The sequence below is a fragment of the Bombus bifarius genome, unplaced genomic scaffold, assembly GCF_011952205.1.
Source record: "Bombus bifarius isolate JDL3187 unplaced genomic scaffold, Bbif_JDL3187 scf7180000007967, whole genome shotgun sequence".
Classification (NCBI taxonomy): domain Eukaryota; kingdom Metazoa; phylum Arthropoda; class Insecta; order Hymenoptera; family Apidae; genus Bombus; species Bombus bifarius.
Genome location: NW_022884353.1, coordinates 161,537 through 189,025, shown reverse-complemented (window position 1 = coordinate 189,025; position 27,489 = coordinate 161,537). Strand labels below are relative to the sequence as shown.

Below are 27,489 nucleotides of genomic sequence, written 5' to 3'. Positions count from 1 at the left end.
GAGATCCTTTCTCACCCTTTGGGCTATTCTCCGAATCACCGCGTCATTCCGTAATAGCAGTGCGTAAAAGCAGAGGACTCGAGAACCATCGTAGGAGGGAGAGCAACTCGACAATTGGGCGCGGAGATGAAAATTCAATCCACTCCGGAAGGTTGGCGCGCTGTTCGGAGAAGACCCGTGGCGAGCCGGCACAATAAAGAGTATCGCGTTTCATCATCATTGTGGAAACGCAATGGCAGAGGAGCTTTCTGCCTTCTGTTGGTAAATTAGAGAGAGAAGAAAATCACGAAGGCAGGAAAAAATATTAGGCAAAGGACAAGCAGAGTTCAAAAGAGATAGCAGGGACATTCATCGAGTTATCGAGCTGAGATGGCGACAAACAGTCCCGGACAATCGATACATCTAAAATCCCCGCGAAGTCCCCGTCAGCTACCGCAACTACCTCAAATCCCGATCGGTGGACGCAGAAGTCCCACGCAGTTGTCTGTGAGCAAATCACCGGGCACGCCATTGGTTTTTGAGTTCCCTCCGGAATACTATCCGGAGACACCCAATACAAATTTCGATTTCGAGGAGTTTGGACGATTGAACGAGCCCGATCGAGGACCCAGAAGTCCGAGTTATTACGTTCGTCAGGGATGTAGGAGTCCAAAGAGTCCGACCCCGGACCTGTTGCACTCACCGAATAGAAAATCTCCTATTTTTCAATTCTCCGAGAGTAGAAAAAATTTAGGGAAGACTATGAGTTATCCGCCAAGGAGTCCGGTCTCTGTCTCGCCTATAGTGCCAGTCAGGTCTCCTAGTTCCTCGAATTTCGGTTCCAAAAACCTGAAATCTTTCGATCATCGTAAAAGTTGTTGTTTCGGATTGAGTGGTTCTAAAAATCCCATGTCTCCGACTATCGTCGCCTCTTTGACTCACGGATCGTCTAGTCCAAAGCACTCTGAAACGAATATGGATCATCAGAGCAACGTGAATTACAAGACTAACGGATCCGGAACGTCTTGCGTAGAAGGATCTTTCCGAGATAAAAATGACAGTCCGAATAGTAAGAAGGGTAGCAAGAAGAGCAGTCATTTTAATCGCAGTCAAGGATGCTTAAATGAATCTAGCAAGAGCCAGAGCGAGAACACGGGGGATGTTTATGGGAGAAATGGAAAAAATATGTCGAGGAGATCGACCAGCGACTTGACTGATATGGGGGACGCGGATACGGAGGTGACTTTGCTCTCTAGCCCTCGGAGAAGAGGCTCCATGAAGGGTGGTCTCGGTGAGTAAAATAAATCATGACACAAGGCGACACATCGGTACGCTTATCGTTAGTCTCGAACAATATAAAATTCATTTCCAGCAAAGTTTTTCGAAGGATATTAATAAGGTTGTTCTCTGTTGTATTTGTCAAAAGTTCGCTTAAAAACAGCATGGAAGTCTTAATTGAAAATTTATTGGATCAAAATGGGTCAATCTTGGGGAGCGTATCGTCGACTCGTAATTCTCTCGTCGAAAGAATCTCCGGAATCGTATTTTAAAAGACTTTGCAAAGTGCAACGAGCGCGGAAAAGATTCAATTAACGGGGCTATCGTTGCACGAGGGAAAGAGAGTTAATTATCGATTCGTTATCGCGTGGGCGGGTCTCGTGTCCAGTGAAATCGCAAATTATATTATCTCGTAATGAGATACATCGTTTTCCGGACACCTCTAATTATTCAGTCGTTGAAGCATCTGCGGAACAATGTTCTCTCGCGTGGCGATCAACGAGGGGGATCGTCGATAGGATTAAAATCATTAGCCATTACTCCATCGGTTTTACCGATTCCTCCTTCTCCTCTCCCCTCCTTTTCTTTTCAATGTCACGTGCGATGGCAGGATTATCGGTTTTAATTAATGCTGGTAGCATCTCGCGCTGATTCCCCCGAGTCGTTCGAAGCGTGCAACACGGTAACGAGCCACGCGACTTCCGAAGTTAAATTTTTTAATCAATTTGTAATCGACGACAATTGTTTCGTAATCGAGCTAAACGTGAACAACGACTAGGCCACGTGACACAGTTGTTCGAAGAAGTCAGATTCGTCAAAGATAACAGGAGTGGAATTTTCCATATATTTCGGAAACGCCAGGCGCGCTTCTCGATTCGTTGGTACCAGCGAGAACGCAATTTGCTTACCGGTTAAAATATCCCATTGTTCTTAAAGTCAGAGTATTCTGTTTTGTATAAACTTCGTCCCCGTTTTCTCGCGGCTGCACGGCACAGAGATCATAATTACACCGCTTTAAACCATCTTACCGTGCATGATGTTCTTCCTACCTCCGCTTCGCTGGAATTAATAACAACGTCGTTATTAGCCCGTGCGTTTCAGAGTCAGTCGCTTTGTTCTTCGAGTCTCGTGTCACGTATTTTCCATAATATGTTACTCGGCCTTTCGCGTTGTGCTTTATCTCGTCACGTGGCAAACAAAGGAAAGGGCTACCGAGAAACTAAAAGTTGGCTCGACGTAATCATTTTCCCCGGACCGTCTTACCAATCCCAATTGGATCTTCGTTTAAAGGCTACGAATAAAACCAGCTTTCGTCCTATTCGTTCCAGCCGGTATCCTTTCCCACTCGCGTTCCTTTTTTCCCTTGCCATCGGCAACTTTCTTTTTGCCGGCGGGAACGAAAGGCTGATCCCCGTATTTCGAGCGATTAATTCTGTAATACCGTTCGATCTTTAATCCCTTGAGCTAGGCGCACAACTTTTGCACGCGCGTTGGAACAGGCTCAAAGTCAGGGGTTAACGGTCATCGCCATGGTCGCGAGGAATCGTCGTTCACGAGCGCGTTTCACGAGCATCGAGAACGGCGTCGAGCAATTACCAGGGATTCTAGATCGCCTTTATTCGCGACAGATCCCTTTGAACGTTGTACGCGACGCGAATTCCCCACCGGCATTTGATGAAATTGCCCGAGACGTTTCTGTGTTGCAGCCTACCTCGCGTCCAGACGGGGTTCCCGCGACAGCCAGTGCTCCAATTTGTCGAACGTCAGCAACGAGAACGTGGGTCCGTTGAACTTCAGCGCTCACCCCCGCGCCAGGCAACGAAGGACCTCCAATTTCTTGGAGCTACCCGGTAAGCACGTATTTCCATCGTTAAGGCTGTCGAACGCGATATTTCTTCGGTCTTCTGGTCGTTGATCGCGGTTAAGGACGGTGGATGGTGGCAGGTGGTAGACGTCGTAAAGATGGAGTGGAAAGACGCAGCTGGATTACCTTGTATACAGAGCTGACATTTTCCAGTCAATTTTCAATTTACCTTATTAAATTCTGGTTTTTAAGATCGTGGTTGTGAAAGCACGTTTCAAGCATTTTATTAATACTTCGTTCGCAGTTATTTCTTTTGTTTCTATAATGTATGAAATTCTTTTCGTGTTCACTGGTATATACAGCAGCGGTATAATAACTTTTATATTAAATATGTTTTTGATGCTTGATGGATTATTATGTAAAAGCAGACTGTGCGTGTTTCATGGTCGGAAATTCTTATCATTGCTGGATCTTTCTTTCTTCAGAGCAATTTAAATGACAGAGAATTATATTTACTCGTATAACTTTATCAGGCATTCCAGCTTTTAGTTAGACGTAGGAATTTTCACGATATTTTTCTTCCTGTCAATTTTTGTAACCGAGTCGTAACAATTGAACGGCAGATTCAGTAGAACGGGGTCGAGTTATCAGATCGACCATTGTTACCGGCGTTTTTAATCGTACATTACTGTTTACATTGAATGGTATCGGAAGCAGCGACGGCACCGCGCTGCCTGTCCTGGTTTAAAACTTTCGATACGCAATTCGAATGTGGAACGAGGTTTCCCCCAACGAAATAAATATACACGTCTATGTTTATGTCACCTTATATCTGAATCTAACAGCGTGAACTATCGTGCAATCACGATGTTCAACGTGGTCTTGCCGAATTCGTTCATTCATCGACTAATCATGCAAATCCCTATGAAAATTCGTCTCGATTGAACGAAGCTATTAAATCTTGAATTTTTCCAATATCTAACGTCTATTCGTTCATGAAAACGTCGTTGCGCTTTAACGAGAAACAAAGGAAAGTAAAAAAAATTCAGTCACTTCGATCGCTTTGCATTCGCGTAGATGCCACGGAGCTCAAACTCCATTTACATTGAAAACGCTTTTTCATCTTCGTTTCAACACAACGAGGGTGGAAAAGGAAAGGTTCCTCCGCTTCCTTCGGTTGAAGAACCATCGAGGGGGTTAGGTAATATCGCGAACAGGATCGCGAAGGTAATCCCTGCCCCCGTGCGTCGATGTTTCGCGGTGGGGATAGCTTGTAGATCTGCCCTTGAATGGATTTCCTAGCGGCATTGAAGCTGCGGAACGTATCAAACTGACAGATTACCCAGGAGTATCCGAGACGGCCGTATCTGCACGGCGGAAATTAATTACGCGGCCGACGTCCGTTGGGTAAATACTTTCCGCAAATAACCAAGCCAACGACGACCTCTGTCGATGGAACAAAACCATCGTCGACATGTGATATTAGGATTAGCGATGTTAGGATGCCGTGTTGGTCAACCAGTTACATTCCGGTGGAGAAACAGCAGTAGAGAGAGGGGAACGCGGAAAAATGAGACACGTTCTCGTAGATCGCCATGATAATCTCGTCTGATAATGAGTTTTTTCCCGACTGTTGGCGGATTCTCATTAATAACCGAGAGTACTAGTCGGAAATAGAAAATTGATGCGACATGTAAATTATTGTTCCCATGTTTATGATGATAAACACGATATGCACGATGATAAACTAGACTGCAGTTGTTTATATAGTTATTTATGAGAGATTTAAATATACAAAATATCTAACGATAAGCGGAGGATAAATATTTGCAGTTAAATGATAATACACATCGTTCTTTCCATTCCTTTTTCTTTCTTCCTCTTGTTTTTTAACCAATACGATGAAAAAAATCTCAGAGCGGAGAAATGGCCTTCTGTATAAAATATAACGCAGCGAATAAGAGGAAAAGTACGAGTAAGCGCTAGAAATGTGGGTGTCCAGGAGATAACCGACAACAAAACGTTCGACACAATCGTTTTCAGTAGGGAAAAATGATCGCGGAAATGTACATGCTCAGATACGCTCGCCAGTCGGCAGCGTTGTTCTTTGATAGCGTGGTTTTTGTCGAATGCTTTTATGATCGGCTTCTTTTCCGTGGCACGCGCAATATTGCGAATTTTTGTTGGCAAAAATTCCTCGGCGTATTTTTGCCAGTCTGCAAATATTTAGAGAGAAGAACGAGTCCGGTGATATTCCCATTTACCGTTACCGATTCCTCAGATAAAACGCGTATAAAACGAGCCGAACCGATGCGATGCGATGATATATACGTCGATAGGATAAACGTAGTGGAATAGGACGGACTAGGTCAGACACGGGTCGCCTTTGTCTCGAACGCCTCGGGATTCTTCCTGCTTTCTCCATTGGCTTCGTCATTTCCTCTGCGTCCGATTTAATTATTCACCGCCTTCTACTTCTTTGTGCTGCTTCTGTTTCGAGAAAGCCTTCGGGCATTGTGTTTTTTACCTAAATTGTGGACAATTAAGCTTCATGCGAACTACCGTTCTTTTTTAATTCAGAGAAAAAGGAAAAACGAGCCGAAAATGTTTGCGAGTCAGATTTAAGTTAACTCGAAGCTTGATTATCTTGACAAAGAATTAGACATAAAATTTATGATTTGATTGTTTTCGTCCAATTATTAATTTTTTTTGTTAATTGTCAAAAAATCTAAATAAGGGTAACATCTAACAGAGAAATCCGTATGCCTCGAACACGTTACTACACGTACTTCTGAAAGCTTAGTAGAGATATACAGACGTGACAAAGTTCTCTACGTAATTAATATGTTGTTTTCTCTACTTATCTCGCTTTTAATGCAAGATGCACTTGTACTACTTTTTCATCCAATCCCTCCGTTGTATTTGCCTCGTTGTACTCTTATTTCTAGACCGGTCTGAGCGTAGTAACAAGTTCAATCTGTGCTCTCGCTGTTTCTCAATTTGCGGGAGCTTTATCTTTTCTCGACCTACCTCCGAAATACCTTGGGAGATCGGATTTCATTCGTAGTTCCAAATGATAGTCATCGAAGCTCCCATTTGCTCGTCTAAGCTTCCTATTGCTCGAGGGCATTGGAATTTCCCTCCGAATCGATGAAAACTTGCCGCTAATTTCGACTAGGCAAAGTTTTAGCCAGTGTCGTTGCCGTAATTAGATACTCGGCTCGGGAGACGAACTTCTTGAGTGCCTCGTCGACCTGTAACCGCATTAAATGCCCGCTTTGTCGGTCGTCGTGTACGCCACGTGTTCCTGGTTCAATTTTCATCCACCTTTGGAACTTGTCCTTGTATGTTAACGAACTGTTGCTCGTGCAAGGTCACCGGTAAAATTATTTCTTCCGCGGCCGTTCGTTTGACGCAACGATTCCTCAGCTGCCATTTTCATCTGCTTCGTCCACTAAGAATTCGATTATTCATTATTGGATACAGATAGTAAGGAGATCGTGCAATTTTTGGCCACTTCGATTCATCTGAACTACCAGAACGATCAAAAATGACCAATCCACAACTTTTCATAGAAACTTTACAAACTTACAACGATACAGTATTAGCTGTAATAGTTTTTGAATCTGGAAAGGTCTAATTTTTCATTTTTATTTCTGTGGCACGTGTTTCGTGGCTCAGTAGTACGATATTTCTATTGTTAAATCAGAATAGACGAGAGTTTAAAACGTATTGATATTATCGATATAAATTAGAGAATGAACACTATTCGTTGCAACAGATGAAACAGACTTGTCGTGGATGAAACCACGAATAGCACGTATTGCGTAGGTGGTAGAGGTATTTTTGAATGTATCCGAGGGTACGGACTCTGTTGAAGATTTAATTAACTCGATAATAAAGGGATATATAAATAAAAAGATTATAGAAATAATTGCAAGACTCTGAGCAGAAATTTATTCCACGATTGGCCATTCCCTGGGTGGTTCATAGGATCTGATGTAGTATGCATGAGCAGGTTGCGACCGCGCTGTAAACCGTGGTCTGAACGAAGACCCATGGTCTGTTATGGTATTTCGCAGACCCTTTGAATACTGGATTACGTCCGAACGTTAAGGTCCCCCTTCATTTCGCATTTCTGCTAAGTAATACTTCTATTCAAATATATGTACATGCAACGTGACGTAGATTATAATTCTTCGCGTATTATAGTCGTTCGGCTAAACTACATTATACCTACATAAATATTTATCGATGCGATGGAGCCCACAGAAAAATATTGAAAAAGTTGAATAGGACGGTATACCATGGAAGTTAGTTGGAAACCAGTTGCATTAAACCGCGTTGAAAAAGCGAATGAAATTCTGCGGAGTTTACAGGGCTGGCGAATGGAATTTTCGTTTTGAATTCGAGAGTTTTGGTGATTGAAACGGCGATTGTAAACAGTTTTCAAGTTCATGTATTACAAAACGATGACTCGAACACAGTTTTCCCTTTATATTTTAAGAGCGAAGAAAGAAGAGCGAACCAAAATTGCTAAGTAGGGAGAAAAAGCGTTTCAATAGTTAGCAAGCTGTTCGAACAGGAAATTGGGAAGCCTTCGAAGCTTCGAAAGCTTTGCTCGTATATTTACTATGCGTCACGTCATAATTGGAGAATTTCCAAAAGTAAGAAAGAAAAAAAAAATGGTGGTAGTTTGTTTAACGTAGATCGAGGGTTTCTTTTTATCAGATGTGAACTTATCAAGCTCTTTGCCTTTCACTCTTCCATCGGTTTATTTACTTTTTTTTCGCGTACCCTTCGCTTTAAGACTGGAACTACACAGACGTTCTTTACGCCGCCTGTCGCGTGTCGCATGCGGGAAACACAGCACGCTGGCAATGCGATACAATATTTAGTATCGGCGTGTAACACGCAGCGTATAAGACACTCATCCAGCCGTACAACAGAAAAAGTGCACGTACAATACGCGACGTATGAAACGTCCTTGTAATCCTGGCTTAAAATTGATCTCGTCACTTTCCAATATGTATGTAAGTATGTAGAAATATTAACCACGGTAAGACAAAGTATCTTGAAGTGCGAACCGACGCGATTGTTGAATCGTGTGTATGCGCGGACAGCGGAAAGAGAGTCTTCGATTGGTATGCGATGAGGACAGTCCTATTGTAGTACCTTTTTACAGCATTTTTCGATTAAATTATTCTTAAAATTTCCCTATTTGTCTTCTTCTTCGTGCGTGAAAACGGCTCTTCCTACGTACACGTATATATTTGTCTTATAAATTTTTAAGAGATTTATTTGACGTTCATTACGTTCGTAGAAATTCGGAAGGACGAATAACCGAGGCAGCAAATGCAAAACGAAGATAACTATCTAATTAATCGAATATCCAAGCGATATGTGTTTATATTGTTTGTTCGCCTATTTGAACTAATAGCCTGGCTTTAATTAACTGTCTATCAATATGTTTCAGTGCCAGATCACATCAGGCCGCGAGTACATAGTTTACCAGAGAAAGCGTACAATCCGAGAGCCGGAGAGGATCTGTATAGACTTCGGGCATTCAGCATCACACATAAAGGCGTCGTTAATCGTGGTGATTCGATTATCTCGAGACGTAGCAGGAGCAACACTTCTGTCAATAGCAGCAGGTAATTAATCCTTGTTAAGAATTATGTTTTTTCTGTGTATGCGATTGTGAAAACTCGTTATAAGTATGTTTCAGTAGGAAATAATTGAAGCGAAACGTACGAAAATTGAAAAATTAAGAATTTGTATGGTGCCACGATTGTGCAGAGCACTGGGCGAAAAATTTGAAGCATATCGCGTTCTAATATTTTTTGAATAGAAGCGAACGATCGAACGATCTACAATTTCGGGAATTTCAAAGCCGATAATCGAGCGGTCCGCCGTATGCAGGATCAGTATTCTTGCTTCCTTTCGTTTCCATTGAATTGCGTTGAATCCGATCTAGAACGAGAACAATGACGGGCAAAATGCGCGACATGCTCGTTCCATCGATCACTCTCTATCACTGGGATTTAACTTATCAGACCGATTTCAATTTTCATATCATTGCCCTGCTAATAATTAATTGCATCGCGACGTGATTCATTCTTGGTTTTTCAGCCACTAAATATGTGAATTTAAAACATCGATATTTCGTTTAACATCATAATATTGCCAGAAAATTTTTTTGTCCTCCAACTTTTACAGAAATCGAATACAACGTGGATTCAACGCTCTTTGTATTATATATATTTTCCAGAGGCATTCGGCATCGAATCCGACTGCCGTAATTTCAATTACAGTATGTTAATCATGCGCTTACTTGTCCCCCAATTTGTATCGCTCTCGCCTCATCATTTTTCACGCTTGTTCGGGGGTATTAGAGGATTCAGCGGAAACGGAATTAATGGAGCACGTTTGTCGTCTTCCCTATTATGATTCTAATACCTTCGAGCCAACCTCGGCCATCGTCTTCAACGATATATTTCAGTCCAACGATATCGATCCCTATATCCTTAATTTCTACGCATTAGCATCGCGATAATAGTCGTTTAAATTATTCGTTTTGTAAATTAATCTCTTCGATCCAGTCGCTTTTAATGAAACAAGCTGTTTCAGTCATGAACGAAGATCGATTGATTTTTGCTTTCGTCTCTCGAAAATTCATTTTTTTTAGCAACCATGAAGCACATGACATTTCCGACCGGATAGAGGTAGAGGTAGTATCGTGGCGCTACGTTCGCGCTTTCATTCGTTTGCCTTCGACTTTCGTTACGAGAGGCCATAAGTTTTCCCTTCCCTGACAGAGAAAAATCGTTCGTACCCATGGGAATGGCGCTTGTACTTCGTCCCCGTTAAACTGATTGTCACGATAAAAATTTATGACAATCAGAGCTACCATGCCGAAAATTTAATTCGCCGGTGATAAGCGCAGGAAAGGCATGTTTATTTGGGGATCGTGTTCCAGATACTATGTTCGATAAGATAATCGCGTTCGCGTCGTGATAAAATCCTTGACAAATCGATCACGTTAAAACGCGTGGCCCCTTTTCTAACGAAGACATTTAGGTAAGAATTAAAAAGCGAAAGTTCACGCAAGGAGGTACGTCGAAGTGGAAAATAATTTCGATTATGATTCTCGGTTAATGGACGTTCATCAGGATATGTTTTAAAACAGTGAGCGAGATTGCAAAAATTTACGAGCTTCATATATGATGCCCACGCATGGGGGGAAACTCCACATACACGCGGCGCAGGTAATATCTTTATCCTGCTGATATATCTCGGCTATGTTACAAAATATGAAAAAAATTGTTTCTTATGAGAAGTTGCTTTATGGCCTAACCGTATACTTTGAAAGTTATTTTTTTCACGAATGAAAACGCTGATGAAATTTCTGGCTCCTATATCAACCTCCTATTAGTATCAAACTAAATTTAAAATCTCCAAATTTCGATCTTCCGATTGCCAGCGATCAATTGCCAACTACGTATTTTTAGCGCATAATTCTGCAATCCTATCGAGATAAAGGAAAATTCATTTCTGGACATTTTCCATGGTTTCCTGATATTCATTTTCTCACGGACTTTCGAGCGTATTTATCACGCTTGTCGATGAGATGGAAACTTCTTCCACGGCATTCCATGTTTAGACGGCTGTCTTTCCTAAACTAGAAGTCGTAAATGAGAAAATCCTCGTACCTTGGTGATTTAAACTTTCGCTCGCATCCGCTGAATGCCCCCCCCCCCAAGAGAGTGGCACTTAATTTCGGCAACAAGTGAATTAATCGAGTTCCTACGGTTAACTTCGCACTTTATATCGTATTGTGTATTTCAACAAATTGTTACCCAGTGATTCGTTTGCAGTCAAATTTGCCATGCAAGTTAAATCGGTACGCAAAATTCAACGTTAGTTTTTGATGCCGAATTGTGTATTAATAAAAGCCAACGTACTGTCATATACAGGGTGGTTGGTAACTGGTGGAACAAGCGGAAAGGGGATGATTCTGCGCGAAAAAAGAAGTCGAAAATATAGAATAAAAATTTTTCGTTTGAGGCTTTGTTTTTAAGAAAATCGACTTTGAATTCAATCTCACTGTAGATCGTGTCTCGATGGAAAAATTAAAAAAAAAAATTAAAAAGAAAATTTTTATTCTATATTTTCGACTTTTTTTCGCGTAGAATCACCCCCTTTCCGTTTATACCACCAGTTACCAACCACCCTGTATATTTCGTTGAACAAATTCATCTCTCTCTCTCTCTCTCTCTTACGGATCTTCTAATTTATTTCTTGATATCGTTCCTTTAAACGAGACTTCTCTCTCTCTCTCTCTCTCTCTGTTTCTTACGTTTGAGAAATGACGTTTATAAATCTTCGCATGTATCACCGTTGTTTGAACTTCCGGTTTCTACTTGTTGTCACTTAACAAACGATCTTCGTTTTCCTTCTCATTCGGATAATTTACGCACTAGGCGAACAAGTTAATTCGTCGCTGCCGACAATGAATCAACTACAACTTCATTTTTTAAATGCACGAAGAAATCTTCCTCTTTATCTTTTATGACATAATCGTATCCTATATCTAAACGGAGATATTCTTGATTGTTCGACAAATGGAATAAAGCGGTCGATGAGAAGGGCTTGAGTAACTTTTGTCGATCGCGTAGAAATGTCGCTTTCGTCGACGGGTCGATTTCTATTTTAATTCGAATACGTTTCTCGCAAGGGGGAGATATTAGCAATCGTAAACGGGGAAACGTCGGTCGTATCGCCCCTTTTTCACGTTTTTCATTTAACGTCGTTTAATTGGATCTCGAAAACGACGTTGAGCCCAGCTGAATTGTCGGACGTCCATGACTCGCCATGGCCAGCAACGATGACATTTCTTTTGCAATTGCTGCACGCGTTCCACCAAGGTCGAAAGTTTAAGGGTGACGTGAAAATTAACGACAGTCGACGAAACTACTGTTGCGTCGTTTCCAGCAATTTTTGGCAATCAGTCGTTTAAAAAACTCTGAAAAATTATATGGACAAAACGTAATGGTTCAACGATTCTCCAAGCGTTTTCTCTTCTTTTCTTTTTCCGTGAGGATTTAAGATAGCCGTGGAATCAGCTTACGGTTTTCAACGAAGGGCATGGATGTCGACGAGCTGCCTTTTTACCTTTGAAAGCACGTCGCTTAAGTAACCAGCAATCTCGTTGCTATTCTGAAACGGCAACAATAACGCTCGCTATAGATGGGGAACGTGAGAGATCGGCATTGAACGAACCAGAGAACAATATCTTAGAAACTTTATTATACAAAGATAATCGAATGTTTGCAACGAAATGTGGGATCAAGTCGTGACAATGATGGAGAGGCTTGCGTATTTAAAGGAGGATCGGTGATACGATCAGGGACGATCCTTAGAGGAAGAAAAGGAAAGGGCGAATCGCTATTTGGCGGGGAACCGCGCCGATTGGAGGAGAGCCAGAGCTCATGGTCGAGGCTTCCAAACGTTCCTTCATTTTCTTATTTTTCTTATTTTCATTATCAGCTATGCGGTGCAAAAGAGAGTGGTTATTTTTGAAAGCCACTTCGAAAGGCCGTGAACGCTTTGACTCGTCCATCAGCTATTCGACTCGACTCGTGTACTCTTCCTTCTGCTCCCTACCGCTTCTGTAGCACAGTCGCACGTTCTTCCTGGCTCGATCCAAGATCAACATGCAAGACACGAGGAAAGACTCTCTGCCACGCACTAACCGTATTTCCTTTGAATCTCGTTTCGATAGAACCATGCTGGCGTGACGGAGTCGACAAGAACGCGACTAGCTTCTCGAGTGTCTTCCATCGGCTATTTCATTCTCGAATTTTTCACATGGAAATGTTGGAACAGATCGGGAGAGCACAATAATATCGTACGTGGATCGAAGCTGGAGCCGAGTGAAAAATACCGCGTGTCAACTCTCCCCTGCGTGGCACGACGTCAAAAGGGTATCCGTTTGTTGTTTTTTAATTGTGATTTGGTGTGACGATAATGGATCTAGTCGCTGTACTCGATCGTCTCCTCGTACTCCATGGACTGCTGCGCCCTCGTCGACGACGAGGTCACGGACTTGATGGATGTCGACGACTCGATCACGGACTTGGTCTGCACGCTCTCCATGGATTTCATGGTGGAGACGGATTTTGATTCCGCCGTGATGTTCATCGACTGTTCGACAAGGCTACCAGCGTTTTCGTTCACTGTCGAAATGAACAAATTCTTATCTTAATACATCGTCCGATGTATTGATTCACGATTATTTTGAACGTATCTTACAAATTTCGAAAAATTCCGAGTCACGGCAAATGACTGATAGCATTAATTAGAATTAGAAAGTGAAATAAAGAAGACAGATTGAACGTAAATAACAGGAGGAAATCGAGTTAGATAAGTAAAAAGGGATTCGATCGTGTACCAAATGAAATTAGCAACACGCACCTTTAGCGACCTCCATTACTCAATGAAAGTTGCGCGTCGGTTTCTCTTAGCCAGTCGGTTCCCAAAGGAAGTTTCCGTGAAGAAAGGAGACGCGAGCAACTCGAGATCGAACTCACGAATGGTCCGAACCGCGGAGCTTTGGGTTATTCTAAACCCGTAACCGATGATGGAGAGGGAAAGTCCGCGATCACGTGGCGGTAAAGATGCACGAGTGTCAGGGGGTGAGAGGGTAAGGTGAAAAATATTGAGCGTGTTTGGCGGCTTTTACGACGCGGCGAGGAATATTCGTGGAATTTCGAATGGCTCGCAACGTACGTGTCTCGACGCTGAGTCAATGTTCTTCCGACAATCGCGACGTACGTCTAGCTCATTGTTAGTCATCGCCGTCGAAGATTGGTACTCTGATAGTCTCGAGATAACTGGAACCGATTTATAATCGGTTACGTGTATCTTTGTAATAATTTCATTTCGCGTTTCTTCAGGACAAAATTTAACGAAATGCGAATTTCTGAAACCTGAGAATTTTTTTAGCCATCGCAGTCATCGAAGTTGTAAGGTATTTTGAAATCACATCTGGTGGAGCCTCCAAGAGCTGCTTCTGTGTAATGCCGAGGAAAATAGCGATTCGTAATCCGTCTTCCTGATGAGAAAAAGTCACGGTGGGGAAGTTCGTGGAAAAAGCTCCATGATCGAGGAATTAGATACGGTTAAACGATAGATCAAGTATGAGAGTTTTTATAGCGTTGATGAAACGTTCTTAAACCAACGTCGATTCAACGTTCTCGTTACAACGATACTTCCTTTATTTCTGGCGCAGGTCCTTCCGTTATAAATTTCTGTTTCTTCTGGTTTATATTAAGAAGAAGTAAATTCCAATAGAGCCTCTTCCATTTAAATACGTATATGTAAAGAAATATATCTGCTTCAAGCCACAATAATTTCGCATAATGTAAGTGAGTCATTCTCGCGAAATCTAAGAATCATATTTTTCACGAACGTTCGCGAGTTTCACCCTCGTTCGAGCACTATTTACAGTGGAAACGCAGTTTTGAAATTTTGCCAGATTTTCTGTAAACGTACCGTCTTCGTATTTTTTTCTGCGACATACTTTCAAGGCAGTCTGTTTCAACGCGCAAGGTGATCGGTCACTAAATTTAAAGACTGATTTTCCGAACTAAAGGATGAGTCACTTTCCGATCGTGGAAGATCAGCGGTTTCTTTACGGTTCTTTACGCTTTAAGATTCTTTACGGTTACATGCGAGTAATAATTGATGACTCATGCATGCTAGTGATTGTAGCAAATCGAATTTTCATCCATGGAAACGGTCCAAACGTCGCACATCAAATGACATATGAACTAGGCCGAGTAATTGTCAGCCAACGTTGAATTAATCGGAAAGTTTGACGGGAATCTTTAATTATTGGCCTGCTATGACGTTCATGCGTCATACTGGCAAACCATTCTGCTGCTAGAATAGTACTTTTATTTATATTTGTTTGAACAAAATGACTAAGGTTGCGCTATTTCTACGCCACGTAACGAGCTCGTTCAAGGTGACTTTCGTTTAATAATTTTCGATGGAAAATTGGATGAAATTAGATAGAAACTATGATAAATGGTTTCCTGCTACAGAGATTGTTCTTTAATTAAAATGTCCATTTTGCATTGACGCACTTCTATCGATACCCTCCAACGAATTTTCCTCTGTACAATCATCGCGGGATGGTTCTCTCGAAACATCGTAGGAATCCCCTCAAAATAGTCACAACTTGTTTGCGGCCAGGCGTTAGTTAGACCACCGAGAGCGATCCCACAGGGAACGAGCCCGGGAAAATAGGTTTCACGCAGGGAGGTCGGTTCTCTGGCTTACGCGAAAGGTTTCCATCGTCCAGCCTCTCGTTCCTCGTCAACCTTTTACGCACAGCCAACTCTGAATTTATGTTCGTCCGTGGTAATGTGCCGCTGGCGAGGATTAACGAATTCTACGAGGAAATTCGATCGTTCGACGATTACCGTTCAAGAAAATAGATTCGATGAAAGATTGGCTTGAAAGAAATCGCGTTTCGTAGATTTAGAACGAAGTTGGATGAAACGCAGTGAGAACGATTCTCTATGTGAGTATAATTTAGAAATCCGAAACCACTAGCTTTTTTACGCTTTTTTACTATATTCGATAAATGCAACTTTGTTTCTAACTTCTTGCTGTTCCATTTGCGTGCAATCTCATCGAAATACTCGGATGCGACAACATCGTTTCTTATTCAACGTGACTAGCAAACATCGATGTTCGAGCTATTCGGATTCTGCTCTCAACCTCGACTCGCTTTTTTCGGCGATTCGTCTGAAAATTTTCTTTACAAAATTATCGCCAATTTACCAATGTTGATGTGGACGTTTAATCTCTCTCTCTCTCTCTCTCTCTCTGTGTGAGTCCTTTCAATCCATGAAAATTTACGTGTTTTCCTGACGACAGAAGGAGAAAAAGAGGAACCTCGACGATCGTGTAATTTCACGACAGAGATGTCGCAGAAAAAAGTTTGGTCGTTGGAAAGATGATCGTCGAGCAAGAAACGACTACCATTGTGTCTAGACGATAAGAAATTCTTCCGGTGGAGATTGCCTCTCTCTTTCGTCGTGATCGTCTGTTATTACGCCAATTATTACATCGTATCCAAGGAGATGAGCCCAGTCGATGCGTTCCATCGTCTCTTCAAATAGACGGTGTAAATATTTGCACCGGTTTTTCGTTTTCTTACCGGAGAGATCTCTCCCTTTCTCGTCCCTCCGTTTATATATAACTCTGCACGTTACAGCCTCATCTTCGTGTTTCGTGTAAGTGTACTTACACACGTGCCAAACCGGAGGAATGCACGAAGCATTGTTCTTGGCCGGGACACGACGCGTGTCTCGATCGAGAGGAACCACGAGACCGAGTCTTGAAAATCGTGTAAAAGGAACAGTTGAATAATCGTCGGTCGAGATTTTGGACTTGTCACAGCGTTTCTCTGAATAAATGGGTATAAATTCTCGGAATAAATGGACGAAGTTATTAACGTAAATTATTAACGAATAAACACAGTGTTTTCGCGGAAAAATAACAAATAGCACTGCCAGAGAAAAACACAAACTCAACAAGCAAATTAAGAACCGATGAGAATTATGATTCGTGATAGCGACGTTCGTCGCGTTCTGCTACTTTGCCGGATTCATTAGCATTCTAAATATTATCACGATGATCGTACAAAGTGGTCCGCTTTTCTACTCGTGTAATCCGCCGCGCAGCGCAATTAAAATCAGTCGCGCGAAACGCGCTACATATATCGGCTGCTTTTCAGTTATTCGGGCATTTTTGATCGTGTCCACGCTGTTTCTCCATTGGCACAATTTTTTTTTTTTTTTTATTTATTCTGCTCAATCGCGCATATCGTGATCGATTCGCAATTTTTATTCGCCGATAAATAAAATGCCTGGCAATTTTCTACTAATTTCCTGTAGATCGAACAACTCGTTCAACCTTGAAATTCCGATTTAAAACTCGAATTCCTCGACAGGGTTAGCCGACGCAGTTACAAGGCGACGAAGATCGTAAAACTTCAACTCGCTGAATCGAACTGAGGGGCTGAAAGCAGAGATTTCCGTTTTATTAGGTTGAAATTCGTGTTCCATTGCATCGAGACAAGCGCGCTGCTTACGTCGACCCATTGCTGCGTTAATCCCAGATCGGCAACTGCTCCTTTCCACGCGCTCGCTTTGTGTCCAACATTATGCACGTAAATATGATTATGTAGCTCCCCGTCATACGATCGATAAGGGCTCGCAGTGAAACGTGACAGTCGATTGGAGGAAGTCACCTTGCCACAGTAGCGAATTGAAGGAATGGAGAAGCGAATACCTTTGTTCGAGTGTACATCGACGTAAATGGTTTTATTCTCAAAATATCACGAATTTATAGCTATGTCTCTCGACGACAAATAGGTCCTTTCCGATGCGCTCTTTTCAAGCATACCAGATGTACGTGTAATATGGATGCCTCTAAATTGAAAGAATATTTAATAACAACTCAAAGAGGGTTGATATTTGATCCACATGTGCACCAGCAGCGTGCACTAAGCGATATGTGAATTGCTTGAACAATTTTCTTGTTCGTATTTCGTTCCCATCTGTTGTGTATGTGTACAAAGTAATGCAAACATACGATAAATCGAAAGTTTCGGTATCAAGAAAATTTCAGCTTTGTCCAGCGAGATGATTGAAACTTGTCGGTTCTTTTCGTTTCGTTGAATGGCTCACGTGTAATCGACCAGAGGCTTCGAAAACTTATCCGGATTTACGTAATGTTTCGTGTAATGTTCCGCTGATTCTGTAGCATCGGCGGAAATTCAATCGCCGTTGGAATTGATTTCACCACGATCTCTCCCCTACCGTTCAACTCAACTCCATAGAACCCTCGATGGCCGAAACATTCGATTCGAGAGCTTTTTGGTCCATTAACCGACGATTTTTCATCGACGCCGACGATGCAAACGAAGAAACGTTCCGTCGTCGGTCGACGATATTCGATATGATGGATGCAATTTAACCATATACATTCTCCTGGATGCACGTCGAGACGTATTTTCCCTTTCGTTTGCTCGGAAAACGTGGAGGATGGAGAAGGGATAGAGTACCGATGCGAGTTTATTAAAATTTTTCGTGCAAGGTATTGGTGTCTTGTCGAGTTTATGGTTGGAACAGTGGAGCTGAAAACAACCGAGACAGTCGCGAAATTCCACGATTTTTATTTTTGTGGCTGCATTGCCGTTTCAGATGACCCGATTCCTCGAATAAGTCGAAAGTAATTCTCGCGGAAGAAAAGTCGGAAAATTTATAACATTTCGTGTACATATGGAAGATTCTGAGAAATACGAAACGTGTTATTTACAATAATTCATATTTATCTGGATTTCCGTGGTAGATTGAATCACGCCAACATGCAATCTCGTATTTCACACTTGATCGGTTATAATTTGCATCACCTAAATATCAAAAGGTTTTGTTACGTTCTTCGAAATAGTTTCTATATCTTTGAATTACATCCCAGTTCCAAACAATCCAGATCACCGATTGTTTCAACTCGGATTTCTTTTATGCAGACTTCGTCCCTAATTAAGGACCAGCAACATTCGCGGCATGAGAACGTCGACGATCGTTGTAAGCGAAGCAATCTGCAAAATTGAAACAAAACGCGCCACTGCGACAATGGTTACATTTTCTCGATATTCTCGGCAAATCCCAACAATCCTCACGTGTTTCTCCTGCGTGTCGTGTTTCTCCTTCTCTTGAAACGGGCATGATTTTGCATTTGGAGAGATAATAGGATTATTCTGTAAACAACGATCGTAACTAAAAGTTATTTAGATGCAACATACTAAATGTGCATGTTTGACGAAGAACCGTGTAATCCATTGTTCGAGCGAAGCTCGCTAATAGGATTCGGTCTCCTCTCGCAGCGGGTTCTATATACTTACGATAAATTAAATCGATGGACTTTATTGAGTCGAGATCGATGATTGGTTGAACTATAGATGATAATTATAGATCTGGCCTGGAAGGGCTCGTAGCTGCGAAAACCATAGACGCCAGCCTGACTGTCCTGTGGAAATCATGATTTTTATGACATTTTACAATTCATCCTTACGACATTCTATCTGTCACGTCGGGCGACTCTCTACCTGGACCAGGTCATACACCGCGGGCCAGACGGACACCAGATGTCCGCTCATCCTTGCTGCGTACCCTCAATAGTCCCAAGGACCCATCATAAATCCCAGTAATTTGCTAGCTAAGGTCCTTCAGACCCAACAAATATCTTTTTTCTAAATCACTTTCTAAAGACTATTGTTTACTACGGCTTGACACGGGCAAGTTAGTTTTTCTCACGTACGATGCTTCCTACTAGCAACTTTCTATCGAGGGCGGCTAAGCCCTTCCTAGTCCACCAACCTCCGTTTATCCAATCAGGAGCAATGTATACTGCCCTCACTTTCCTGACCAAGAATGTCATGAACAAATCCGATAGTCCCGTGCGCTAGACACACCCATCACTAGCTTTCCTACGACACAGCATCGTCAATGTACTTTACTTCTACGACATCAGGAGGGTCAAGTCAACTACTAAGTCTAAATCTAACGCCTAACGCTTTAAGTCTAGGCACAACGCTAGAGGAGCGTAATTCACGTAAACTATCTAAGTCGATTCTCGGTATTGTCGAACATCCATCTCCTCTACTAAGTATACTATAGTGCTACGTCCACTAATACACTAAATTCAATTATAAGAGTCCTGCTCTAGCGTGCATATCGATCTTATCTTCGTGCGATAAGTTGTTATCTATTTATATCTACTCAACAGCGTAATCTAAGCGTTGGAAATACATAACTTATAATTCTGTGAATCACAGTGTTATACAAACTGAATCACCCGTATTGTCTCAACGGAAATCAGGGGATCGATCAATTCGTGGTGTCGATTGCTATAATCGTAACGGGAATTTACGACTCCCATTGACGTCTCTTCTCGCGATTGCGTCTCCCCGCGATTGCGTCTCCCCGCGATTGGTCGAAACTACACTATCTTTCTTAACAGAGATCGAATTGAGATACTTTCTTACGATTAAGTCGAAGCTTCTGTGCTATTCGATCCTACACGACAACACAATAGTCGCTGTACGGTAAATTTTTGTACATTTTGTTCAGAAATAGCAATGTCTCGGGTGAAAGATCGCCGTTCGAAGGTTCCTGCTGCAGCGGACAAGGCGTGGGAGCGGATAGCACGGAAAGCGAAGAAATGGAGGAGATCTCGAAATATCGAGTGGTCCTGCTCGGTGATTCCGGAGTTGGAAAAACTGCGTTGGTTTCGCAGTTCATGACCAGCGAGTACATAAACACGTACGATGCTAGCCTGGGTAAGTCAAATCCTTTATTCTCTGTCGATCGATATAAAAAATTTAGTAGCTATTGTTTGTTATTTTCTGCCTGTTCTTTTACACCTTTCTCTGTATTTGTAGTCACTGTCGGTAATTAAATTTCACCTATACATCGCGTGTAACGTCGAAGTAAATAATAGAGCGAAGCGAAAAGAGGATTACTTCGCCGTGTTCTCTCCGAGCCCTATTTTCCTTTCGTCCTCTATGTTTTTTGTTCTCTTTTTTCTAATAAAGGAAACCACATTTTGAGCGTTGTTTAAAGCGCGATAACGAGATTCTGCTGAAACGAGTCACGAGCTGTGGCTATTCTTTTCTTCCCGTTGCTACAGCATAACCCAGCGGTTCGATAATTTCGCTATCGCGCTTTTTTTATTTTCTTTTGCTATGTCTCTTTGTGTTTGTATGTATCGTATCACCATTGTGCCCGATAACCCCGGAACTGCGACAAGCTGGTTAGAGCTTGGCGTTCCAGTAGAAGAGTTTAATACCGAAACGCAAGGAAACACATCTGAAATAAAAGAACTGAACAAAGTTTGCCGCAATTACTTCTTTTGATTTTCCCGATACAACGAAGGCTTCGAACGATACGTCTCCTTGTGTTTGGTTATTAAATATTCCATAGTTTTTATGGTTCGAGATCTACTTTTCCACCGAGGATAAGGAAAGAAAGGTATTCGAGCAGGCAAAAGGTCGGTTCTTCGAAACATATCTTATTCAAATTCAGGCAAATTTACGCTCTACCGGTGTACCGAAGGGATGTTTTTGCGTACGAATAAATATTTTAGTCAATGCTCGAACTTTTCTCTTATTCCTTTCTAACGAATGCAGGTACTGTATTCCACTGGTAGCAAGCTAGTTCAGAAATAGCGAAAGAAATTCTGGCTCGCTGGAACTTGGTTAAACGAGTTGGCGGTTATACGGGGAGGAACGTTAATTATAAATGCACGCATGAGATCACGGCAGTGGTTGTGGATATAACGAGTGTTCCGTTTCTTGCCAACTTTTTCGTATGTCTAATTATCCGACCATTTTTAATGAAGAATTTTGGAATTAAATTTCACCGTGCCTCCTTGTCAATTATTTTGCAAATTTTAATCTTCGCGTTTAACACGTTCACTGTTTTCATACCCGCGAGTTGCTTTGAATCTTTTTTTTTTCTTTTTTATTAAATGCTATAGTAAAGCTGTTTGCGTGGGAAAAACGAGCGAAGGAAGACTTTCTTCGGAGACAGTCTAATGATGATTAATAACGGAGTTCGTTAGGCGCTCTACGTCATCGTGCTTATCACCAGACAAATGGTCAACCGTTTATCAAAGAATTTTCACGATTTTTTAATCGACGTATTTGCCGTTAAATCAGGTGATCTTCCTTCGTAGAAAATAGATTGTCGATTCGATTTGTACGTTTCGACGTAACGATATTCGAATGTCGGTCCTCGTCCATTTGGTAATTCAGAGAAAAATCTCGCTGACGATTTTCCAAATGGCCTGACCTCGGTTTCCGTTCCACACGAACACGATCCTCGCCGCGTGCGATAATGGCGGTTTCGTGTAACTCTAGCAATGCGGATCGTTAATGTGGCCTTTCGCCATGGTTGTATAGTATTGTACACCTACCTGTCGAAGCAGCCTTCGGCCTATTACAGGACAATTGTTGTTCACTACGCTGTACACATGGTCATACGATACTCCCACCTAATTTTCCTTCCGTTACATCCTTCGCGTGTTTCTGTTTTGAATAATCAGTCATTTAGCGTCTCCAAGATGATGCTTTCTAATTTATACTCGCGCCAACGGAACGACATTCTTTCTTGATTCGAGGAAAAATATTGTAAGTTCGTTGTTTCCGAGATACTATTCGCTAGTTAAATAAATTAGGTTGAGAGGAATATATTACAACGGTGTCTGAAATGTAGAACTTGGATTCTAAACGTGCTTAAACGTGTTAAATCACATAATGTTGGTATATTACGAACACTCAGAGACTAGGAACCTTAAGATTTTTATCATAAACATATGTATAACACGGTTTGGCCATTTTCGCTTCTCCTTTTACTCGTTTCACATTTGGGGAACCGTGCAGAGATCCAGTTGTTTTTGTCGCTGTTAGAAACTGGTCTCTCGATAAAAAAAGACTGTCAAAAGACTGTTGTTTTCCGTTTCACCGACTAGTTTTATTGGTTTCAGGCTTCGCGAACAAAATTTAATTTATCACCAATTCTTTCAATCGTCCTATTTCGTATTGATGTGTTATGAAGAAAGTTATGATGTTCGACAGATGACGAGTTCGGGGAAAAGACAGTGTCAATTTTGCTGGATGGCGAGGAGTCGGAAATGGTATTTATCGACCATCCGCACGTGGAGATGAGCGTAAGTACCATTCTCGTTTCAAAGACTTTGCGCCTACGCCCGAGTACGCGAGTTTGCCTAAATTCTATAAACATGAAACCCAATTAAGCGTGAAACGTTGTTGAACAAAAGTAAAAACTTGGATGGATAGACATGGCGGATAAACGTCAAGTTAATAGCTAAGTAACGGGACCTGGCTAGAGAAAGGCGAATCAAAGAAGAAAATTAACTCCAAATAAACAACGATATTTTAATTAATTCCGAAGATTAATTACTCGGAAGAGCTGACTTACCGATATTCTCTTTTAATATTTGCGGCAGAACTACGGTTGGCGTTTCTCGAACGCAGAAAGAAGAACAAATTTAAATCTTTACATCTTGATTTAGGATCGAACAACGAATAAAAGATATTTTAAACGAGTTTATCAAGACGAACGAAGGTCCTTAGTAGTATCTAATGCAATTACTTTTACGAATCTCGTGTAGGTAGAGAATTCTTTGTCCACCTACGAGCCGCATGCGTGCATCGTGGTTTACTCCACCGTATCCCGTACGAGCTTCCAGGTTGCGGAGGAGACCCTAAACTACTTATGGAGGGAGCACTACACGCAGGAACGATCAGTGATTGTAGTCGGTAACAAGTCTGATCTTGCGAGAAGTCGGACGATCACGGCAAACGGTGAGTTTTAGCTTTCAGACAAAATGCATTTTCAATAGGAAAATCGTTGAGAGAGATCTCGAATGTCTGGCTCGAATAACTGAAAAGTACTGTAGGTAACTGAAATAATTGAAAAGTACGTATCTATTGATCAAATTAAGGATCACGGGGTTAGCAGATACCATTTTTATATCAAATTCGCAGAAAAAGGCCTGTTAATTATTCGCGTAGATTTATTACCAGAACTTTCATTCCCTGAATCATTCCATGGTATATTTTCATCCTATTATTTTCAAACACGTGAATCGTCCCACACGTGGATAGCCGTACATACATATATGTACTTCAAACAATGCAACGATCAGTCGGACACAGATGCATCGATTCTTTCTCCCTTTGGTCGCGAAACGAAAGATTTCGTAGAAATCTGTCAGAGTTTTAAGGTGCATTCAAGTAACTCAAACGCGGTACTCGATTCGGAAGCATTTGTGCAAAGATGCCGAGCTGCGAATTTGATAAAGCTTCTCGAAAAGGAAGCGAGCGAATGACAGAGAGAATGTGAGAGAAAAAGAGAGAGAGAGAGAGAGAGTGAGTGTTCTGATGATCGAATAGTTGGTGTTCTTTCAAAGAGGGTAAGCAGCTAGCAACGTCGAGGGAGTGTAAGTTCATCGAGACATCCAGCGGTATCCAGCACAATGTAGACGAGCTTCTGGTAGGCGTGCTCAAGCAGATTCGACTTCGTGAGAGCCGCGACAAGAAGCTGAAACGCCAGAGTAGCAAGAGGAAGATTCTGTCCAAGCTTCACGGTAGCAAGACTGCGCTCAGCCTAAATCTCGCCAGGGAGATATTGAACAAGATGTGCTTGAACGACAGCAAGAGTAAGAGCTGCGAGAACCTGCACGTGCTGTAAGAGGATATCGCGATCATTGACCGACGACGTTCGATATTTCGCTCTGTTCCCGATGAATCGCATGAGTGAGAATGTAAAACTTCGTTGTAAACTTCATGAAGCTCAAACGTTTCCGTCGAGTAAAGGTTGCGGTTTGCTGGTATGTAATGTAAATTTCGAGAAAAAAAAAGCGGCGAAATATTGTTTCAAAGAGCGCGTACGTTAATGGAAAAGTTGTTCCAGCGTGATTGTGGTTTTTGGTTAAGAGGATTCCGTTAAAATCATATAAGCAAATGGGTTTTAGCGAGTTTACATTAGCAGGACGAATAAAACGGAGGATGGCGGAATGGTGCAGCGAAACGAGACGTTTCTCGCGTGTATCGATTTTTCGTCGTGTTTTTAGTCTCATAACGAATTCAGGCCTACGCATATCGCGTCCTAGAAAGCCAATAGATGGATAGAAAGCGCAAACAAGGAAACTTTCACCCTTCCTCAATCGTGCTCTCGAATAATATTTGCTCTACCCTTCTCTCGCCCGTCGGTGGTGACCGAAGTGTCGTTTACAATTGAAGAGAACTGGTTGTGGACCAAGCAACGAGTTTTGTACTCGAAACGAGTTTCAAACAGTACGCGAGTCAATTTGACGAGCTGTCAATTTCTCTTAATTTGCGATACGAACCGCTCATTCTTTAATTATATGTTCGGCGTAAGATCTCGAAATCGAAACCGAAGAATGGAGGATCGCAAAATTTATCACGAGACAAATGACAGCGCGGGTGAATTTGGCGGCTGCATGGTACGCGGCTCGATTATTTATTAGGATCTAATGGATAACACGTGTCCCTCGGCTCTAGTGTTGCAACTGGCTGTGTTCTACACCGGTGCTCGTTTATATATTGGGTGATTCCTTCCAAAACAATCGATACGCTCGCCCCTAAAGTTGGAGGAAAAGTACCGAGCCATAAAAACGACAGTTTTATGGCTGAAGGTGTTAAAAGAACTCCAAGGTTTATTACGCTTTCTCTATGTCATTGAGAAGTATCGATCGCGATTATTCCTATGGTTTCTAGTTATTCCGCCGTACTCTTGTTAATTATTCGATCAAACATTGTCACACGATTTCTATATATAAGTCGAAATTTCCTAGGGAACCATGTCGAACGTTTTACATAAATTACTCTGCATTCGATTGTTTGGTGGTAAAACGCTATCGCACTGTTTCTCTCGCGTGTAACGCATACACACGCGTACAGAAACGAAGAAAGAGAGAGAGAGAGTTTTCCGATAATTGCGGCTACGCGATATATCAGCTTCAATTAAACAACTTCCATTAATTGAGATAAAAACGGCTGATCGTCGTTTACTTTCGGAACGAATTGTGTCAATGCGAAAGTTAGTCGTCGAATCGGCTCCAATCGTTCCTCGTCCGGTTCGATTTTCAGAGAGGATACGTTTGCCAAGCGAGCAAAGACGTTGTCGACGGCGTGTCATTAATTTATTAAATTAACCGGGCCAACGGAAGGTGTAAACGACGTTGCTTTTCGTCGTTGACGATCATTTCGTTTCTGATAAACGTGGAATTTCACTTTGAGGATCGCGTCAGCCGCTCAAAGCTCTCGGTTCGTTTCGTTGGACGCTGGTTTCGTCCAATTCGTGCGACGCTGGACGTCTCAACGCTTCTTATTATACGATATCGTGTAGAAATATAATGTAACGTTAATAGTTTAGCGATTATATATGGAATAAGATATTCCAGGAAAACTCTAGATTACTTTGAAGATCTTAATTCGAGAATTCTATTTCTGAATTCATACCATTAATATAATAGGCAACTGTGACTAAAAAGAAAATTTATTAGAAAAATCTTTCTGAATAATTTTTAATTTGTCTTCCAAAGATAGGAAAGGCGCGCATACGATTTTCGTTTTGTTCGTTTCCCGCGAAACGGAGCTTCGGCCGCGAAAGCTGGTATCGCGTATTTCAGGGAAGTATTTATAGGATTGTCGAAGTGAAAAAAAAAAAGAAAATAAAAAAAAAAAGAAAAGATTCAATCGAGTAGGGACGGCCTAAAAACGTACAAGACGGATGGAGAACGGTCTCCCCGTCGATATATTTGCATGTAGATTTATCATATTATTAATGTTGTTTTCGAAAAGGCCAGCTGATCACCGGTAACGATCGATCGTTACAGTGATTTCAGGATATTATGAATATCTGTAAATTGAAATAAGCGCTTCACATATCGAGCAGCGACTTCTATATGGTAGAAAACAATCGATTATACGTATTTTAATCGTAAACATTCACGTGTCCTGATTATCACAGTCTGACCTCTGTCTTAGATCATTGTCAATTCGTAAAGAGTTCGTTATATTTTCTCAAGCATCGTTCGTGAACGACAACAAAATCCGTTACAAATGTTGTTAATCGTCCTATAAAGTCGTGGATAACTCAGAGCTACGGATACCCCGAAAGGCTGGTCTATTTTTATATACACAAGCTCGTCCAATACGTTTTATTACGATCTGTCATCCACACGATCGACGTTTTTCTACTCTGTAAGAATGACTCTACATACACGAAAAACTCGTGCAGGGAGCGAACGTATCACTTTTTTCTTCCGTCTTTTTTCAGAAAATAGGCGTTAAATCCTTGGATGGCGCGGACAAAAGATTTAAGATTCCTATAGTTTACAGGATTTATTGTACATCTCGCGAAGAATCCCTGCACGTTTACACGACAATCATATTTTGTTATTTATCGTGTTGTATTCTATATCTGTGGTAGGATTTAGGCCTTAGATGTTTATGTCGAAATAAAAGCAATATACATAACCAGACTATATTTTTTAAATCTATCATTTAGGTTATTTAATTATCTTTTACGAAAAAGAAAGAAAATAATTTCAGAAAATAATAGTCCCTAAGAAAAGCCTTTTTTCCTAACAAGAGTTGCCTTTTTTTTACGATAAAGTCCAAAGAGTTCACATGGTATCACGGGAGATCAAATTCCAGCCACATACACGTATTTGCATCCTATATTTTACCGGATGTGTCGATGACGCCATCTAACGTCAAGAGAGATAATCTA

General features: G+C 41.6%; 1 protein-coding gene across 1 annotated transcript; it reads left to right on the top strand.

The window, feature by feature from the left end:
* The first annotated feature begins 285 nt into the window (after positions 1–285).
* On the top strand, positions 286–27,238 carry LOC117209190. Its single transcript, XM_033450890.1, has 7 exons — positions 286–1,270; positions 2,964–3,107; positions 8,538–8,715; positions 20,275–20,483; positions 22,782–22,873; positions 23,339–23,531; positions 24,140–27,238. The coding sequence occupies exons 1-7, from the start codon at positions 370–372 to the stop codon at positions 24,418–24,420; spliced, it is 1,998 nt and encodes a 665-aa protein (XP_033306781.1). The 5' UTR covers positions 286–369; the 3' UTR covers positions 24,421–27,238.
* The last annotated feature ends 251 nt before the right edge of the window (positions 27,239–27,489 follow it).

Excerpts from the sequence above, each read along its gene's own strand:
- LOC117209190 (XM_033450890.1), top strand. The coding sequence starts at position 370 with ATGGCGACAAACAGTCCCGGACAATCGATACATCTAAAATCCCCGCGA. Across the intron at positions 1,271-2,963 it reads CTCCATGAAGGGTGGTCTCG|CCTACCTCGCGTCCAGACGG; the intron begins GTGAGTAAAATA and ends TCTGTGTTGCAG. Across the intron at positions 8,716-20,274 it reads ACTTCTGTCAATAGCAGCAG|AAATAGCAATGTCTCGGGTG; the intron begins GTAATTAATCCT and ends CATTTTGTTCAG.